This window comes from Physeter macrocephalus, chromosome 5, assembly GCF_002837175.3.
Source record: "Physeter macrocephalus isolate SW-GA chromosome 5, ASM283717v5, whole genome shotgun sequence".
NCBI classification, from domain to species: domain Eukaryota; kingdom Metazoa; phylum Chordata; class Mammalia; order Artiodactyla; family Physeteridae; genus Physeter; species Physeter macrocephalus.
In genome coordinates this window covers 88,582,318-88,603,072 of record NC_041218.1, presented here as the reverse complement: position 1 = coordinate 88,603,072, position 20,755 = coordinate 88,582,318, and the positions used below count along the sequence as shown (strand labels likewise).

Genomic DNA, 20,755 nt, shown 5'->3' with positions numbered 1-20,755 from the left:
TGACTAATTAATAAAATTTAAAAGAGAGATAATGACTCATCATTGAAGCTTTGAATGCCTGTCATTTTTATTCAAATTATGCTTCCTGAAAATTAATGCAGTATAGAAGTTATAGAAATTTATATTCCCTATTCCCTTAAAGAGACAAAGTTTTCACATAATAATTGGTCATTATATTTTCAGAGGCATGTAAATCACCAGCAGCAATGTTTCTGTAAGCAAATGTACACACAAACCAGTATATACTCTATTAAGAGAAGAAAGTATTTTGAGGTAGGGTGTAGTTTTTGGATGCTCATATTTGTGTCTCAATTTACCTTGGTTCAAAGGAATGAACAATTAAAAGAGACTGAGAATTTATTCATTCCCTCATTCAACGAACATTCAATTTTAATTTTGTCTCCTCTATTCTAAGCAGCGGGAACCTCACGAATAAAACAAACAGTCCTTGTCCCCATGAAGAGTACGTTCTTGTAGGATGATGGGCTATAACCAAATAACAAATACCTTTATATTATAATGTCAGTGGTGAAAGGATATGAAGAAGTAATAAGGCAGGGTAATGTGACACTGAGAGTTGGCGGGTGGCAGGAGTCGCCTCTTACTGCCTCACCAGCCTTCGGCCACACTGAAAGGCCGTGCTGTGGGCCAGAAAGCTTACAGAAACCACCAATTCCAATTTTACTTCTTTTCTGTCTTTTAAAATCAATTTTCCCACCTAGTCTTATCTTTTCATTCTTTGATAATAAATAGCTTATATGAAAAGGTAAGCGCACACACACACACACAAAACTAGGAACATTTCATTTCAAATTACTGGCCAGACTGTCCAGTTCAGCTCATGCTTGCTTATGACCTCATGATGATGCATACTGGGAATTATGATCAATAAAACAAACACACTGAAGTGTGATAGTTTCCGTTAAAAATCATCACGGATGCTGATTATCTTATTTAAGCAAGTGTATTAATAACTAATACAATTCTCTTCTACCAGATTTTTCCCCCTGCGTTAAGTGTCAAACTAATAACGTGGCCAAACTAGGCCAGAACTTAGACATCAAGAATACCCTTTCCCTTGTCCTTATCACCTCTTAAAGATAGAGACACTAAACTATTCCCCTCAATACTACCCACCTGGAAATCCAGTAACTAGATGAACAGATCTCCTTCTTCTCCCTCCTCCTTGTCCTTATTTCACAGCCAGGGTGTTGGGCTGAATCTCTGAGGTCTCCTCCAGTTCTTATTCTCTGTGAATTCCCACTTAAACTTTCCTTCCTTCAGGCAAGAATGCCCACCATCAGAGACAGCCAGAAACCTGCCATTTTCTTCAAGTCTTCATGGAATGTATACATAGGTTAAGCCTTGGGCTTTTTAATTCTAGATGAATGGCTACCAGAAAAAGATCAAAGATGCTACTGAAAAAATGATGGCTCTTGTTGCTGAGCTGTCCATGAAACAAGCTATGGCCATTGAACTCCAAAAGGAAGTCAAGGAGAAAGAAGACTTCATCCTCACTTGCAATTCCAGGATGGAAAAGGGTCTGCCCCTCAATAAAGAGATTGAGAGAGAATGGTTGAAAGTACTCCGAGATGAAGAAATGTATGCCTTGGCCATCGCTGAAAAGTCTCGGGTAAGCTACGGCTTCTACGTTGCATTTGTAAAATGTGCCGGGAAGGGCTGCTGCAGGGGTTGTCAATCCTCCCAAAATATATGAAAATGTTCTACTCTGCCACACACATAGGCCCAGCAAGTCATTAGAAATAAGTTTTGCTTTTCCAAGATATTATGTAGGCAAGCAAAGTACAACAGTCCAAAGGGTCAGAATATTCCCTGGAGAACACTGGGCGGGCATCAAGTCCCACCCCACAGTCTTCTATCGTGGGCTGTGGTGAAGACCAGGACCTCCCATTGGCATGACAATGACCAGGCTGGCATTGGTTTTATCCTAGGTCTCTAATCTCTGTCTTCGCACCCTGGCTCAGAGCATACCTTACTCTTCGACGTCCATCTGCTGTGGCCACCACAGCATATTGTGAGGCCTCAAGCATATTATGGTTGTCACAGGCTTCTGCGGACTCTGCACCTAGTGCAGAAGCTATGATTAGGTTTCAGTACCACCCTTCTCCCACCAAAGACCTAAGTCTATCACTGACCACCTACACACTGGGGGCTCAGTTCTTATTCCTACTCCCATGCCCTTTCGATAATCTTAGAGTGGAATTAGGCATCTCTTTCTGAGGAGACTACATCCTGGGGATCCATAACTCACTCTCAGACTACAGAGCAGACATCCCCAGAAGATCACTATTCCCTCCCTAACCCAAGAAAAAGGTGCATTCCAAACACATACTATGCATTCCTGAAAACAGGGTCTGATTTGTCACTCGCACGCTGCCTGGGATTATATTCTTGAGGGCATTCAGATTTTACCTGTGGTGTCCCAGCTGTCATTTACCTGTGTCCATTTTTTCAAATTCTTTTTAATGCTATAAGAGATTCCTCTGTTTTCCAGAAACACAGGCAGAATCTTGAGGCTCAAAGCAAGATGCTGACCACTTCTCTCCACTGGTTCTACTTTACTCCTTATCTCCTCCTTTGTACCATTTGCTCACAAGTGACCTACCAAAGGAAATAGATTATCCTGCCTTTGTCACAAACATGGAAATAATTCGTGTTTAATGAAAGATACTGAGTTTGGAATGTAGCAAATTTAGGTCCCACCAACCAGTTTACCGTAAACCCTAAACCCCAGGAGTAGAGTGATGCTTGAGCAACATGGGTCATTCCAATGAGATGAAATGTGTGTGCAGGTGTGCGTGTTTGGTGACGCACCCTCACACCCTCTTGTCCCTTTGGGGAATATCGGCCAGCAAGCATAGCTGAAGGCTGCTCAGACCCAGCTGTGTCTGATGGGCCCTGAGGACGAAGCGACTTTACCTGAGTTTTCAAAAACTGAAAAGGATAAATCATTCTTTGCAGGAGTTCTTGGAAGCAGAAAATCGCCAGCTGCCCAGTGGTGTTTACACAACCGCGGCTCAGCGTCCAAACGCCTACATCCCAGAGGCAGAGTCCACTCTTCCTCTGCCAAAACCGTACGGCGCTTTGGCTCCTTTTAAGCCCAGTGAACCTGGGGCCAATATAAGGCACATAAGGAAACCTGTTATAAAGCCAATTGAAATCTGAACATGTGAAGCAACCCAGGCTTCTCAAGGAGGCACTTCAACCAGGCTTCTTCACATCCACAGCTGGAAAACGTCAGCGTAAGAGCTCTAAATTACAGACAGAGTATCCACAACATATGCTTCCTTCCTATCACACTCACCAATTTCTTTCTTTTTCACTTTATCTTTTGATTACATTTCAGAAATATATAGTAGACTGGGTGCTATAAAAATGCAATAAAAATAAATACTTTTTCAGCGAAGTACAGAAATTGGCAGAGTGGTCTTTGTTTATTAAAGAAAGAAGAGCAGATCCTGTTCAATATACTCACTTTTAAGAAAAAGAAAGAATGGTTGAAAAGAAAAATAGCCCAAGTATTGCAGGGGCATAACTCACTTTGTTAAATAAATAGTTGCATTGCAAATTGATGTCAGTAAATCTAAACTGAGTGAAAAGCAGTAGGGAAGCTTGTCTTTTTTAAAGTGATGTTATAGTGATTCTTTTTACAAATAAAGAATCCTTTTGGGCAAAAAGAATTATGCCCTAATTTATCTAAATTTATAAATTTATCTATTTATCTGGAAAATCTAGATTTTCCACGCTGTTACATGCAAATACACTTGTGATTACTTTGTTCTGATATCAGATTTTTCAAAATTTCAACGAAGATATTTATAATTTTGCATGTGAAAGAGAAAATGAGGCCAGTTCCACTGATTTCATTACTCTGGTATTATTGTATTTCACCCAAGTATATTTGCTAACTCTGTTTACTTTCTCAAATAAAAATATAAAAGTAGATTTGAAACCGGTGATTTTACATTCATTAACATGCTCAAACTATTGTTATTTCATACTGTTATCAGTTATGAATTTCATTTCACGACTCTGGGAGTGAGAAATATCACATTCATTTATTTTGCTAAATCAAACAAAATCTGTTCCAAGCCCCCACCCTGACAGAATGGAGGGAAATTGAACCTCATTCTCAGTCTAGGAGTCCTGAATCTAACCTGACTGCTTTGTGAAGTCATTAAAAAGCAATTCCTTGAGAGAGCCTATAACAAGTAACGCTGTATAAGCTGTGTGCTTAATGCAAAGAAATACTGCATACTTACAGTTGCTGTGTTGTAGGATCAGTAATTAGGGATTCAAAAAATAAACACATAGGAAGTTTAAATACATAGGAAGGAAAAATAATTTTTAAAAATTACAAAGGTCTGGACGCTTAAATATTACAACGTGTGCTACGGGTCCAGAGGGTGAGATGCCACTGTGCACTGGAATGGCCAGGGATCACAGTCAGATGGAACTTTTCATCTGGCCCTTAAGCATAAATAAGATTTTAATAAGTGGAGGGGATTCCAGGAGGGGGAAATCGCCTGAGCAAGACTTGGAAGTAAGAAGACAAAAGTTCTGTTCAAGGCCCAGTGAGTGAGGCTGGTTGGAACAGCGTACTGGGGAAGTGTATAAGGCCAGAATTTGGGAGATCTTGAATATCAAAGAGTTTGGATTTTTATCCTGTAATAAATGGCAAGTGACTGAAGGATTATGAATAGAGGGGTGACAGGATCAAACTAGTGTTTGTCTCGAATATGCATCAGATGAATTAGACTTCAGAAAGCAGCAGAAACAACCCAGGTGTGAAGAGGAAAGCGTAGGGAATGAAAAATAATGACCTTATCAAGAGGAAAAACCAGCACTGCCTTGCTGATATGGCTCCAAGACTTTGAGCTTCAGTGACCATGAAATATCTGACCTAAATGGGAAATTCTGTAGGAGAGGATAATTTTTAGAATATAAAGATGATTTTAGAAAAGCTGAATTATTATACTGGCTAGTGATATTTGTAATCTTTAAAATTTCACAAGTTCACTGAGGCAAACAGTATGAAGAGAGGATAGCAAAGGGTTTTGGGGCTTACCCCAGGAAGCAACTGTATTTATGGTCAGAATGTCACTGTAGAAGAGAGAGGGAAAAAAAAAAGAAAAGTGGGAGAACTCGTTAGGTGTCATGGGGGTCTTTGGGGGAACATGTTCATGGAGTCATGATTCTTAGTGGGAATAAAAGGCTATGTTCAAAGAACAAAGGAGTTAGGCTAAAACTTTCAGTGTTTATTTAAATGACAAGATATTACTAAATCAAACTTTTATAAATATAAAAATAACTTTACAATATTAAATACAGTTCCATCTGAACGTTCACGAAGACAAATCCTACTCTATGTATGTATAAATTGTTGTATTTTACAAATTATTCCCTACTAGAATTAGCAGATTTGACTTAGTCCAAATTCAGTTTTTTAAAAAGTATCTAATTTCCAAAATAAGAGTTTTTCTGCAACTTGCAATTTTTCTGCTTGTCATATGCTATTTTCAGTGACACAGCTAATTTTTGTTTTTCTAAGCACTGTTCCTACATTTTTAAAGTATATTTTATTTCAGAGTATAACAGAAACTAGCTTTTGGCCTATGAAAGCACTAGGAAGATCAGCCACTAGGAAGAGCATCATTTATGCTATTGCATGCCCCCCTTGGACTGGTTGTCATTTCTCTACACTTGACTGTCTAGTTCTCTCTGAACCAAGTACTAAACTGAAATTCAGATGGCTCAACAATGTATTCTGATTTTGGTTACCAGTTTAAAATATTGCTAAAGAATTCTCAACGGAAGTAGAGCTAACGAGCAAGATAAAAATACTGGAAGCTGATATAACTGCATTTTCCCTTTTATAAGCCTAAAAGCATTGTGGTGTGTTTCAGAGCTGCTTCCTCCACAAATTTTGCATCCACATTGTCATGTCCTTCAAAAGCATACAGAGCTGAAAGGAAAAAGAGAGAGAAAAGTTACTATGAAGCCATAGAACATTTATAATATTGTGCCCACACTTCATTGAAATCATAATTATTTTACATTTTAGCAAAACACATTATTCTGAGAATGTGTTGTTAAAATTTATTAAACCTCAGCACCAAGAAAGGCCATTCACACCAACCAGATGGGTTTTTAACCTCTTAATTCCTTTTAAAACCTGAAAGGTGGTTCTTCCTTTGGTAATTTAGGGAGTAAATTGTGTATTGCTAATTAAAACCTATTGCCAGAAGATCCTACTTATAATTAAGGGATATTTTGGCAAGAAAAAGGTACACAGAAGTGCATAGAGACCGACTGATGTATCAGGGGAAAAACAGGAAAATCCTGAGAGTAGAGGAGTGACTTACCTGGATTGGAGGACTCAATATCTGTCAGTATTTCAATGAAGTAGTTCAGAGGCAGAAATTCTACACTGAATGATGACTTGTCCATCATAGAACTCCGGGGCTAAAAGGGAAATGGCTGTGGTATCAGTTGATTCTCCAAAATAAGCCCAAACTTAAAGTGATGAGAACTACAGCTGCTGTCCACATGGATATGTTAAAATGGGCAAAGAGGTTCCCAAATCATTTAGGGGGGCCTCTGCTCCACACAGACTCACCTGTTTGTTATAGTTCTGAAGCAGTCGCTTTACATGGTTCCGGGAAATAATGTTAGAACTCACAGGATGATCCCAAAGTCGACAGATCTTCTGACCTGTAAGCTATTTTTACAAATTGAAAAATATGTAGAGGAGGATTTTTAGGGCAGTGAAAATGCTCTGTATGATACTACAGTATTAGCTATATCTCCTTATATATTTGTCCAAACTCACAGAATGAACGACACCAAGAGTGAACCCTAATGTTAACTATGGACTTACTTGGGTGATTGTGATGTGCAGTGTAGGTTCGTCCACTGTAACAGATGGACCATTCTGCTGGGGCATGCGGATAATAGGGGAGACTGTGTTTATGTGGAGGAAGGGGGTGTATAGGAAACCTCTGTACCTTCCTTCCACACTAAAAAATTTAAGTCAATAATAAAAATAAAAAGATGGAAAAATACAGAGAGGAGAATATAGCTCACAGCATTAAGTAAATTTATCTTATATCAATTCATAATTTTTAAAAATGGATTCCAGCTAGTGAGTCTAAAAAGACAGACTCTTTATGGTTAATGACCTTGGAGAAAGGCCATTTCCTATGAGGTATGCTTCTGAATTTTGAATAAATACTCCCTTAAATGCAACTCTGAGGAAAGCATTTTGTGTACTGAGGCTGCCAAACTCTTCTTCTGAAATGGGGTTCGTCTGTTACTCTTCAAAACTGAGTATCTGCATGCCAACCCTACATGATATTTTGATATGAAGCTAAAGGTTATAGGCATGTACTCTGTCAGTGTCTCGCCCGGAAAATTTTAATTCCCTAAGGGTATAAGGCCAAAAAAAAAAATCAAATTTAGAGACGAAACTAAATGTTCGGAGATATTCCCCAGAGAGATCTAGCCATGGAAAATAGGCTTTGTTTTCCATTCTTGCCTCTGCCTCAGTAAGCCTGTGAGGGCGAGAAGGTGTTATAAAGCAAGATGATTAGGTCCAGGAAGGCATCAGACATCCCTTTGTGGGAGGATCGTGCCAGAGATACAAGTGCTCAAGGTATGTAAATGGCACAGAGCTGGCCAAGGCTCTCATGGCCGGGAAGTCCGCAGAGTCAGAGGCTCTAAAGACCTTGTCGTGGAATGTCTGAATTTCACAGCATTTCTGACTCAGAGAGCTACTATACCCCACAAAAACAAGGAGTGCCTGTATAACCCTCTCCCTCATGTTTCTCATTTCTCCTTCAACCAGGAATGTTTTCCTGCCGTGGTGCAAACAACAGTGAGAGGAAACGCAGTTCCAGAACCTTCTGACCTCACCTGTATTTCAATTTCTTATCAGTTTAAATGCCAAAAGCACACGTTTCCCCTCTGCCTCCCTTCAGACTCACAGACGTACATATTACTGTGGTTTCCTCAGAGGAGAAAATGGCTAAATGTTCTAGGTGGGCCTGTGCCAAAGCAGCACGCGCACAGCCAGGGTAGCAAGCACTCGGTAGGCCCAGTGGGAGCAGCGGACAACGGGTAGGGATGGACAGTATTTCTTGGAAAGGGCCGAAGGGTGAGACAATTCAACTGACTTCAGCCCAAAGCAAGTAACTGCTCTTCCTGCAAGAAGAAACTGAAGGAGGGGTACATGCCAAGGCTTAGAAAATAGAATATACTTCAGGATTACCGGAGGAAGCCGCACAATGATGCTGAACTTTACTTTTTCATTTTTCTCTGTATTGTCCAGATCTACAAGAAAGTCAGAAATTGGCAAACAAAATAAAACAAAACAAAAAGAAAAAACCCAGTAATCTACATTTTAATACCTGAGCAAGCTAACACTTCAGAGCTTCATCCTGGTAATGCATGTCCCAATCTTGTTTTTCAAGCTAAGTCTAACAACACTATGAAAATATTAGTTTGTGTCTCTCTGAATAAAAAAGGGATTTTTTTAAACATCTTGATTGGAGTATAATTGCTTTACAATGGTGTGTTAGTTTCTGCTTTACAACAAAGTGAATCAGCTATACATATACATGTATCCCCATATCTCTTCCCTCTTGCGTCTCCCTCCCACCCTCCCTATCCCACCCCTCTAGGTGGTCACAAAGCACCGAGCTGATCTCCCTGTGCCATGCGGCTGCTTCCCATTAGCTATCTATTTGACATTTGTCCATGCCACTCTCTCACTTTGTCACAGCTTACCCTTCCCCCTCCCCGTATCCTCAAGTCCATTCTCTACGTCTGCGTCTTTATTCCTGTCCTGCCCCTAGGTTCTTCATTACCATTTTTTTTTAGATTCCATATATATGTGTTAGCATACGGTATTTGTTTTACTCTTTCTGACTTACTTCAGTCTGTATGACAGACTCTAGGTCCATCCACCTCACTACAAATAACTCAATTTCATTTCTTTTTATGACTGAGTAATATTCCATTGTATACATGTGCCACATCTTCTTTATCCATTCATCTGTTGATGGACACCTTGGTTGCTTCCATGTCCTGGCTATTGTAAATAGAGCTGCAATGAACATTGTGGTCCATGACTAAAAAGGTATTTCTTAATGAAGCTGCTGCTCTGTATCAGGGAACAGCGTTCTGTAACAGGCTGCCAGTCACAGAGCAATTTTGGTAACTTAAAACATACAGCACCTTGAGGAATGGCAAATACTTCAATACATATTAACAAAACTCATCTATAAAATACCACAGTTGAATAATTTAACCAAGAGTCATTACACTACAGACATTATTTCAAGTTCAAATTCCCACAGGCACTATACCTCTCATTACTTTTCCTTGCATTTCAAGTCTAACTTTGAGAGGATGGAGTTAATCAGCTGAAAGTAAGCCATTTCATGACATTTTTCTTGAGAAATAAGCCTTCAGTCTCGTATTCTCAAGTGCCCTCATGTACAGAAAAGGAGTCTAATAGTTGTGTATGGATTGAGAAGCCCTTTGGGGTCTCTTGAAGGGCAAAGGCACGGTGGTCCAAAGGATGGTTACGGGAAATGAACTGTACTCAGCAGGCCCAGCTGCGTAATTGTGGAACCCACGCAAAACGAAAACGAGGAGCCCTTCTTCAACTATTAAGAATGTCAAGATTGAATACAGAACATTAAACCCTGCGTGGGCCCCTTCTGAGTGCAGCAGGGCCCCGTGTGACCACAGGTCGCACACCCACAAAGGCAGCCCGGGTGGTGCTGGGGATGGAACAAGGCAAACGCAGAGCCCCTTACCTTTCATGAGCCTTGTGACAGCTGTTTCTGTGAGAAGCAACACTCCGTTATCAATGTAATGCAGCAGGTTATGCAAAGGCAGACAGTGGACACCAAGGATCGTGTGCAGAGTGTGAAAACCTAGGATGAGAGACCCGGGACGGTAGACACGGTCAGCCATCTTCTCCGGCCTCCCAGAGGGAATGACTCTGGTGATGGCAATAAAGCACTCAGCTCAGCACTTGGCAGCTAGAGTCAAATAAATGCTCCTTGAAGACAAGGTCCAAGGTTCCTTCTTTCTGTATTACCACAACTAAGTATTGTGCTGGGTATATAGTAAGTTCCCAATAAGCACGTATTCCCTCCACCTTGTATGCCTTCCTAGGCAAAAAGAGAAAAACAGTGCAAGGTCTGCTCAATGAAAATGGTTTTACAGTTTAAAAGGTTTATAATTCTATGGTAAAATCGCAAAATAGAAAAATTAACAGTAGAACTTCAAACTCCACATGCCCAGGCTAAAGCCTGATGGACAGGGACCATTTTGCTGCAGGAGAAAATATTTGGACCAGAAGGGGACAGTTTAGATGACTAATCTCTGGGTATGCCCTCGAGAAAGGCTTTTGGGGTCTACTTGGACCAAATCATATAAAAGAAGAACTAAAATGATATTGCCAGAGAGCAAATCTATAGGAATTCAGTAGAAAGGCACTCTCAAGGCCTTGGGCAGGGCTAAGTCTAAGTCTCATGGGCAGGGCTACCCAAACTCTCACAAAGCTAGAGCTCTAAGTCCACTATTAATACTAACCGACACAAACGACATCCATGGGAGAAGAAGATAGCAGACCGGGAAAGAATCAGAAAAGCCCTCTTGGAAAAGATGGCATGTGAGAGGCGCTTTGAAGGGTTAATGCCATTCCTGAGAGTGGAAATGACGTGAGAGAACATACAGGCTGGAAAAGCAGCAAAAGTCCGGTTTGACCTGAGTAGACAGAGGCCGGAATCATGCTGTGCTGCTTACTAGATGTAGGTAATTAAGCCTTTCCAGCCTCTGTTTCTTCATCCCTAAAGTGGAATCACCAGTACCTTTCCTGCAGGGCTGCTTTGAGAGCTACAGCTAGGTCTGTGAGGAACCTGGCACGTGGTATAACAACGTGACTAACACCAGACAGGTACTGAGGCCTTTCATTTACACACAGGCTCACTTGATCCTCATATAACACCATGAGGTGGGAACTACTTGATCCCCATTTTATAAATGGGGAAACCAAGATTCACAGGAGCTAAGAAACCTGCCCGGGAAATAGTAAATGGCAGAGTTAACATTTGAACGCAGGCTGTGGGATTTTAGCCTAACCTTTTTTTTTTTGCGGTACGCGGGCCTCTCACTGTCGTGGCCTCTCCCGTTGCGGAGCACAGGCTCCGGGTGCGCAGGCTCAGCGGCCATGGCTCACGGGCCCAGCCCCTCCGCGGCACGTGGGACCTTCCCGGACCGGGGCACGAACCCGTGTCCCCTGCATCGGCAGGCGGACCCTCAACCACTGCGCCACCAGGGAAGCCCTAGCCTAGCCTTTTAACCATAACGTTATCCTGCCTCAAGAACTGGTGTTAATGGAACAATACGAACAGAGGCTCAAAGATGAGAAAGCATGGGGCACATTTAGGAAAGAGTAAATGACCCAGTTGGGTTGGAACAGGTGTGCAAGAGGAATGGTGGAAGGCAAGACTGGAAAGGTTAATCTATTCCACAAAACCCCTTCGGCGCGCCAGGCGAGGAGCTGGGCGTGCGGTGATGGGAAGAACAAGCATGACTGCTGCTCCCATCCACCTTCCAGTCTGATAGGGAGACTGACAATCAAGTAATCACAAAATAAATATTCATTGTTTCTAAAATGACCAGTTCTATGAAGGAAAAGTACAGGGTGCTCTTAGCCTATGTGTCACGGGGTTGAATGCTGAATGACAGCAAGGAATTTGTTAGTTAGCAAACTCTGGGGAGGCACTGAAAGCTTTTGAGCAGGATTGTTAGAGGATTTGAGTTTTACTTTTGGAATATTAACACGGCAACAGGCAAAGAATGGACCGGAGTGACAGTCCGCTACCGGAGGAATAAAGATCTGTTGGGAAGTGACTGCGTGAACCTGTCCAAGAGGGAACGAGGGCACTGAGAGTAAGAGGGGAGGAAGGGATCGTAGGATCCTGGCGACGTGTACTGGCTTGGAAACTGACCGGATGTGGCTGGGGAATGACGAAGACTCGTTGCCTAACCTTAGAGGCTTCCATGACAGAGACGTGATGGCCAGAGAGAGCTGGGACTCGGATTCAGAGATGTCGTGGAGCTTTCTCTCTCTGAGCAAAGGAAACATGGGCAGTGGGAGACTTGGGTCCCATGTCCTGGCAACATGGAGGCTCAGATAAAGTTCAGACTCTGCCCTCAAGCAGATGTTAATGGGCTGACAATGGGATGAGTCTACTAAGTGCTCTGATTCCTCCCCAAAATAGTGATTTTACTATAGCTAATTAACAACGTGAGATTTTTTCAGATGGATCTGGACAGTCTTGTCAAGATTAACAAAGTTACGAAGTTATTTCTGAGGAAGAGTTTATAGAAGGTTATTGATCCTACAGATTTTCTCGATTCAAAATTCCTCTCTAGCTCTCTGTGTCCATGTCCTAAAGATCCCGGATGACCCTTTATTCTCCATTCCCAGGGCCCAGTCCCCAATTCAACAGCCCATTCCCGGCCTCCTCTCAGCATGTCAGCTCCAAGCAACAGAGCAAACTGGCTAGCAGTAGGCATCAGCACCAAAAGAGAGACCTTTTCCAGCCAGCTCTAGTCCTCACCCTCCAGGGCTCCTGGCCTTCTCCAGGCAGCAAAGAGAACACAGGTCCCTTTTAAACTGTAAATGCTCCAGCTCTAAACTATGACTTCCCTTCTGTGGCCCTCATTCCCTTTTTTCTTTAAGTAACAACCGTTACAAGTTTCTGACACTTGGAACCCAAACCGTTCTCACTAGTCCAGGGGGCCTGGAAAGCAAGCACATTTACATATATACACACAAAAATACCTGCGTTTACACACACATGCCCCCCCCACCATGATCCAGTGTCACTTCATATTAGGGAAACAAACATTTCTGAGAAAAGGAGAAAGAGAAACTGCTCTTTCTTACTTGACCCATGGACACCAGCCATTAAGTTCTTACTCATAATAATTCTCAATCCCTATGGGTAAAATTTTTCTCTGTTTTCCCTCCTTATCCATCCCTTTGTAGAAATGCAATGTTCTGTACAAAGTGGATTTTTATGATCTCCCAGATATAATATTGTCCCCAGTGAGTCAGTGACATTTACTTATAAAAGGAGCTTGGAGCTCCATGGTGAACAAATCGGAAACTGTCGACCCATTTCTCTACCAGGTCTTTTGTGTTAATGACAAAGAATTTAAGCTAGAAAGCCATATATAATTTTCATGAAATCCCTTCACTCTTTCTAGAGGGCACCTCACAATTCATATTCCATCTAAAGCCATCCATTCTCCTCATGAGTGGTCACTTTCAGATCCCTACAAAGTCACAAGAAACTCCTTTTGTGCCTCCACTACAAGCAGATCTTGTAAGATAAGGCATATGGATAGAGAAAGTGTGATGGATTCCAGACTGTACCAGATATATCACAAATGCAGAGAAGGTGAGATGTGCTGTGGGGATTTTCTGGGCCCACAAATAGCCAATGTTTCAATATCAACTAATTCAACTGGAATATAAAACTCAAGAGGCAGCACAGAATAGCAGCTAGATTTTAGGGCCAGACTCCCTGGACTTGAGCACTGGCTCTGTTGCCTAATAGCTATGTGACTGTAGGCAAGTTACTTAACTTTTCTCTGCCTCAATTTCACCATCTATAAGATGGGAATAATATTAAGTGGAACCATTTGAAAGTGCCGTCTTTGTTGGTCAAAAACTGGTTGGATATTAACAATTTAATATGGTTCAATTTAAGCTCTTATCACTTAGCATCATTATAAAAATTAAATGTGCTAATTTATGTAAAGTACTTACAATAGTACCTAGCACAAAATGGGGACCATATACATGTTGCCTTAAAATAAATGAACAAAGGAACAAATTAATGACGAATGGATGGATGGATAGATGTATATGAATGAATTAAATAAAACTGGCTAGTATATATTATATAGTGATAGCTATCATAAAGCTTAAAACTCATCAGAACTTATACATAATAAGCATAAGGCAGGTAGTTTATAGTAAACAGGAGCTTGTTTCTTACAATGAATATTGATTTATATGCACATTTTCCCAACTAGACTTTTGTTAATTTTTGGAATTGCTCTAATTTCTAGCCCAGTACCTGGCATGAAATTGCTCAACAAATGTTTGTTGACTGCATGAACAAATGACCAATTAAATGAATGACTGCAGACACATGCACCAAAGGTGTTTTGAGGCCTGATTTGGTCCTTTTTCAAAATCCTAAGGGAAATTTTTAGCCTCCAAGAAACATATAAGAATCAACTCAATTTCTGACACCCAGCCAGACCTACTTCCTTCTGAGTGTTAACTTTCTTGATCTGATAAACTAGGCCTGGAAACATCCGAGAAAGATCTCCCTGAATCAGCTCCACTGGTTTTTGAACCAGAAAGTTACATGGGGACCAGCCTTGGCTCCTAAAGTTGGTGACAAGCTACTGTATAGTTTAATAATCAGAGGAGATCTGGTCGGCAGAGACCAACCTCAGGCCCATCTGTCACAGTGACACCAGGCACACAATTTCTCAGACATAGGAGGCCTCATTCTTAAACTCATAATGCACCAAAGTCCAGAGACTATGTGAAGAAGAAAGAACAAGTTTATTACAACCAAAAACAAAAAAGCCAAGACTTACCAGGAGGCAGAGGTAAAAACAAACTGTTAGTAGCTTCCAAAATCCTGGTCATGATGTGAAAGACCGCAAATTCAGCAGCACTCGCCCGTCTATTGCTGGTCAAAGAACAAAGCAGCAGTCAACCAAGCAGCTCATCTCCAAAATCCCATTTGCATATAAGCAGTAGCTCTGAGTGCCACATCCTGATGGAATTCATGCTAATTGTGAAAGGCTATGCCCCACAGAAAGGTTCATACATGTGATGATGACCATCGGTCTAATGCCTAGAATCTAACCAGACGGTAGGCACATAAATGATAAACTGCATTAACTTAAATTCCCCTTCTTGGCAGTACTGAGCTCATGTGCCCCTCCCTCCTCATCAGCCAGATGCCAAGGAAAGAGGACAGGTGAAGTAACAGGGGCATAACTTTAAATGTTGAGTTCAGAACTAAGATGGATGGTGTAGGGGCTGGTGAGAGTTACTTTCAACTGGTAAGTTTCAAAAAGGCTTTGCTACAACAGGCAGCAATCAGAGTTGTTTTACCTCTTTGTACACCATGATAAAATAGAGCAAGAAATACTTGCGTACAAGTGGAGAACCCAGGGATGAAGATTATGTTTCCTCCAACTGGCTTCCAGTATTTGGCAAATGAGATCCAGCTAGAGGGGAAAGACAGTCTGTTAACCTCTGTTCATACCCTTTCCCATACAAGCTATCCTTCCATAGCTCTGACAGGCATGTTCGGGCAGCTGGCATTCAGGCTGTTCCCGGACACAGAACCAGCCTTTCTGAGGTCAATTCTCAAGCACTGGAATCCAAAATGGAAAGACTGAAAATGTGCAGCCCCGTCTAACAGAGCACCCTCTGTCATTGCAGGCAGTGCCCCAGCTGAGCTTCCCCACCGCTAACCGGCCCCATCGCTCACAAACACAGGCCCTCAATCACAGGCCCTTATCCATCAGTGAAGGTCAAGTGCAACAGAGTTCGCCCTAGGCCTGTTATGTGGCAAGGGTGACATAGCTGCCAGCTGACAGAGGAAAGGCGGTTCTGAATAGAATGGAGGTCCCGAGCATGGGCTGTGAAGCAAAATTAGTTCCCAGTCCAGGTTTCACATTTTACTCGTTTGCCAGCAACAGGGCAACCTCCGAGGAGCTGTTACCAGGACCACAGATCCATGCATTGCACATGTAGGCAAAGGACAGGGGGCAAAATTCGGAAGAGTTTCCATATGAGCACACACAGACACTATTTATTCTCAATGACATAGATTCTCAGTTTCTCTTTGGCTGAAATCAGGTAAGATAACACATAAGCAATATAATCAGGTTTTGCAGCAACTTCCTCGGATTTATTTTCTAAAGGCTGTCCAGCCACTCTCCTGGGAGGGGACTGGGAGACTCAGCTCTTTGCTGCTGAGCAGGGTGGGCGGCTTTGGCATCTATCAGTGACTGCTGAGTTGGAAAGACAGGGGCAACGAGTTTTCTGAGCCCTCATCTCTACCATTTCTGGTCCTAGGAGCTGTTAGCACAAACTAGTGTTATGGGGATTCTTTTATGTGATTAACTATAGGGAAGAATGATGCTTGAAGAAAAACCTTAACACTCTGGAAGATGAAATTTAAAGTCAACAGAAAGAAAGACGGTAGGTGATGTGTTAAATAACTGTGTGTTATGAAAGGACAAAGAAAGTAGGTTAGTATCAACATGGGGAAGATCAGTAACACATTCATAAAGTGAGCCCCTTGGTATCGTTCAACTGCAAAGAATTATTACTTAAGAAAGTTTCAGTGCCCTGCTTGTAAACATTAGTATATGCAAATACCAACCTCTCCTAATATACTAAAACTCTGAAAGTCAAACCTTACCATAGAAATTCAAATATATGATTTAAAAACAGATACTAATGACTGCAATAAAGGCAGAAAACTTTTTTTTTAATATTCTGCAACTTTATTCAGACTAATTAACTATGCACCGTCTCTATGGCCATATGACCAACAAAGGATTTGAGTGAGTTACTTCCATGCATGCACTTTACTATAGAAACAAATCAATGGGTGGCACTTGGGAGCATTTTGGGGAGTTGTTTTAATTCAACAAACACTCATTAAGCAAGTGCTATCCAAGAGCTCACACTCCATTCACAGAGCCATTCTGCCACTACCCAGTTTTCCAAAATAGAAGATTTCTTTCTGTATTTCTTTTTCATTTGTTTGTTTTTATTTTTTTTAATTTGTTTTAATTGAAGTACAGTTGATTTACAATGCTGTGCCAATCTCTGCTGTACAGCAAAGTGACTCAGTTCTACACATATAGACACTTTTAAAAAATATTCTTTTCCATTATTGAATATAGTTCCGTGTAAGGCAGAAAACTTTAAAAATTAAACATGAAATTAAATCAGGGCCATATCTAATAAATTTAACTAATCTTCCAGAATTCAATGCAAAAAATATTTGTTCACATTTACACACTGGTCCTATGCAAACCTGGAGAAATGGAGTGTTGGAGTGTTCTTTCTCTTTCTGTATATTTAAATACTTTAAAATTTTTATCTGTCTTATTATTTCCAGGTTCTAAGTAGGGTGAGGCCTCAACTCCGTATACATTTTGAAAGACTCAAAACAGCCTCAAATTTCAATCCAGCTGCACCACTTCTATTTACACATGGACCGGTGTTATTAATTTGGATCACACAATTTCAATGAGTGGCTACCAGGTAAATGGGATGCCAATCTCATCAGCAGACTCTATAACGTGGTAAGTATTTATACAACTGGGCTGGAATCTCACCTAACTGGGCTATTGGAGCTAAGTAAGAACTGAAGTTCAAGTTCTCTCATGTTTGCAGAAACCTCCATGTACAGAAATCACTACCTATGGTTTAATAAGGAGCTGGAAGATGACAAGATGACATGAACATTTGGCAACCATGCTGAATTCATCACTGTTCCAGGCTTCCATAAGCATATAACCACTACTGCAAGGGAGTGCAATAAGCCACTTCCAGAGCCACATTCTCTTTGTTTTTTGGTTCTTTTCTCCCTTTCTTCAATCTATAGCACCATATATACAGGTTTGAGGATGGGAGAGCTCAAAAAAACCTAATATGAAAAACCTACTGAACCACCTACTGGGAACTATACACCCAGAGACCCAGCGGTTGAGGGTGGGTGGGTTGGGTAGAGAAGATAAAGCAAAACCAACCAGTTTTGAAACGTAGTCCAGAACCATCTGTTCGATTTTCTTCTTTTCTACACCCTGTAGATGTCTCAAAAGATGGTCTTTTAGCTCAGACACCATCTGAAAACAGAATATAGATTAGATAAGTCACAACCTACCCACTCACAGCTGCAACTGGTTTGAATTCTATTCATTTATTAACACTTCCTATCAATATGAAAGATACTGGACCTGAAGATCCCACTAGCAGAAATGCATAACCCACAATGTTCCTTTGATGGGCATAAGTCAGGGGGCACCACCATTTTCCTCGAGAGGAATGACTTATGATTCACCCAAAGTCCAGTGAACAGCTGAGAGCCAGGTTCCCAGCCCTGTTGAGAATTCTCCAAAGAAGCCAGTGGAAGTCACTAGCTTAGCAGTCAAAGGCTTTGGGATCTACCAAAGGATTGAAGTCTACTGCTCCTGGCTCTGGAGAGCTAACAGGAACAACTCTAAACGTGGAATGACTATGCTAATGGGGGTGGTGGGAAGGGACAGGATTACGGTGTTTGCAAGGACAGAGGCTGTAGTAAAAGGAAATGCACCAGGTACCTCTCTCTGCACAATGGTTAAGACATTCCACACAGCTCCCTGACATGTAAAGGTATGGATATATTTAGCCTAGTGCCTCCAAATGGGCTTGTTTCTATAGCCACACTCTTCTAACCATCCCTGGGGCTCCCCAATCAGTGTGGCATTCCCAGCCCTCCCCACTTTTTGCTTTTCTCTCCTTTTCTTCCTTTTTTTCTCACTTTTGCCTAAATGGTCTGCTCAGCTACAGACCCTCTTGGCTAGAGAAATCTTTGCATCAATAAACACCATGGGAATTGTACAATTGACAACACAAGTATATATATCTTCCATTTTAGCAGATTTACATTTACGACAGACACCCTGGGTAAACCTTAGCCCGTGGCATCCTGGGCCGAGATAGAGTGGAATATTATTTCAATTCAGTCTCTGGCATGTGCTAATTGATTAGGCTTTTAAAAAAATTATTTTTTTTCTGTGTAAGTTATAATGCATATTTTTGTACATTTCAATTTTTCTATAATAAGCAGAAAGATGAAAATTTAAATTGCTCATAATCCTACCATCTACATTAACATTTTGGTTTTTTTATTTTCCTTTTTTCCAGTGTGCACACTCATTCTAATATTTTACAATCTGCTTTTTCTCACATAATAATTTGTCATTAAATATTCTTTATCACACTAGTTGTAATGGCTGCACAGTGTCCAATTTTATGAAAGTAATATAACTGAATTATTTATTCCCTTCTTATACATATGCGATATTTCCTTTACTATTGTTACAAACACCACCAAAAAATCCTTACACAAAAGTTGCTTGCCATATCCTCGATTATTTTGTCAGGCTAAATTCCTAGAAATGGAAGTCATTGGGTCCCTACTTAAGGTTATAGAGACACTGCTAAAATGGCTTCCACTGTGGTTATATTAATTTCCAATTCCATCTCATGAGGCTGTCAAATTCCCTGTACCCTGAACTTTCCTAGTATGATTTTTAAATTTTTGTCAATTTGATAGACCAAAAAAAAGACAAAGAAAAACATTCATTCTGTTTGTCATTTGATTACAGCAATCTTAAGCATTCTCTTTCTTACCCTGCCCCAACTCAAGATCTCTTGGCCTAAATTAACTTTTGAAAATTCACTGGTCACAGCTTTTGTCCATTTCCCTTCTGGTGTGTTGTTCTCTTACTGATTTAGAAACATTACATGCCAAATGTTATTCTTTTATCACATATGTGGCAAACACTTTTTTCTAAACGTATTGCCTTTCTGTTGTTCTAAGTTTTCAGTCAGTCTTCTCCTGCAGGTTTATGTTCAATAATACACTTAAAAGGCTTTCTCAGTATTTTTTAACTGTCCACTTATTTTATTCAAATTCTCTCACACAGTTTAAATTTTTTATATTAGATTCCTTAACCTGATATTTCTGTTGGATTATGATATAAAGTGGCGGTATTTGGGGTGGGAAGAATCTAACTTAATTGTCTTTTCCAAATAGTCAGGCATTGATTGATTGATTGAAAATTATTTCTTTCCACATTGATTTTTAAATGCCTCATTTTTATCATACACCAGATACCCAAATTTAAACTAGAGCCTCCTGTCTATCTTTGTTTGAGCACCATATTGTTCCAATTATTGTAGATCAACAACACATTTAGATATCTCGTAACGCCAGTCCCATTCCTCTTTATTTGGTCAAGTGAGTCAGTCAACTGTCAGAAAAATTTCACTGGCTTTTTGTTTATAATTTTACTAAAGTTAGATGCTAAGGATATGGAAATAATATACTGTTTTTCATTATCTTTTTTAACTGGTTAATCCTACTCAAAAAGAAAATAAGGCTTCCCTGGTGGCGCAGTGGTTGAGGGTCCGCCTGCCGATGCAGGGGACACGGGTTCGTGCCCTGGTCCGAGAACATCCCTACATGCCGCGGAGCGGCTGGGCCCGTGAGCCATGGCCGCTGAGCCTGCGCGTCCGGAGCCTGTGCTCCGCAACATGAGAGGCCACAACGGTGAGAGGCTCGCGTACCCCCCAAAAATAAATAAATATAGCATCACCAGCTTACTAATTTGCAGCATTATTTTTTTTAATTTTATTATTTTCCCAGTTGATTATTTTGTTTGTTGCATTAGACAATCATAGCGTCTTCTTTTCCTTTTTTTTTTTTTTTTTTTTTTTGCGGTACGCGGGCCTCTCACCGCTGTGGCCTCTCCCGTTGTGGAGCACAGGCTCCGGACGCGCAGGCTCAGCGGCCATGGCTCACGGGCCCAGCCGCTCCGC

At 41.0% G+C, this 20,755-nt stretch overlaps 2 protein-coding genes across 2 annotated transcripts in view; one reads left to right on the top strand and one right to left on the bottom strand.

The window, feature by feature from the left end:
- The window catches only part of CCDC146 (coiled-coil domain containing 146), a 144,605-nt gene extending 141,178 nt beyond the window's left edge, over positions 1-3,427 (top strand). The window contains exons 18-19 of the mRNA XM_007117298.4: positions 1,385-1,633; positions 2,983-3,427. Coding sequence (XP_007117360.2) covers positions 1,385-1,633; positions 2,983-3,186 — 453 coding nt within the window. The 3' untranslated portion in view covers positions 3,187-3,427. The remainder of the gene's footprint in view (positions 1-1,384; positions 1,634-2,982) is intronic.
- Positions 3,428-5,271: 1,844 nt separating this feature from the next.
- Positions 5,272-20,755, bottom strand: part of GSAP (gamma-secretase activating protein) — an 86,558-nt gene continuing 71,074 nt past the window's right edge. Inside the window, exons 24-31 of the mRNA XM_055085059.1 lie at positions 17,920-18,015; positions 15,302-15,372; positions 14,731-14,825; positions 9,846-9,965; positions 8,291-8,352; positions 6,641-6,742; positions 6,387-6,486; positions 5,272-5,986 (exon numbers count right to left, since the gene is read on the bottom strand). Coding sequence (XP_054941034.1) covers positions 5,895-5,986; positions 6,387-6,486; positions 6,641-6,742; positions 8,291-8,352; positions 9,846-9,965; positions 14,731-14,825; positions 15,302-15,372; positions 17,920-18,015 — 738 coding nt within the window. The 3' untranslated portion in view covers positions 5,272-5,894. The remainder of the gene's footprint in view (positions 5,987-6,386; positions 6,487-6,640; positions 6,743-8,290; positions 8,353-9,845; positions 9,966-14,730; positions 14,826-15,301; positions 15,373-17,919; positions 18,016-20,755) is intronic.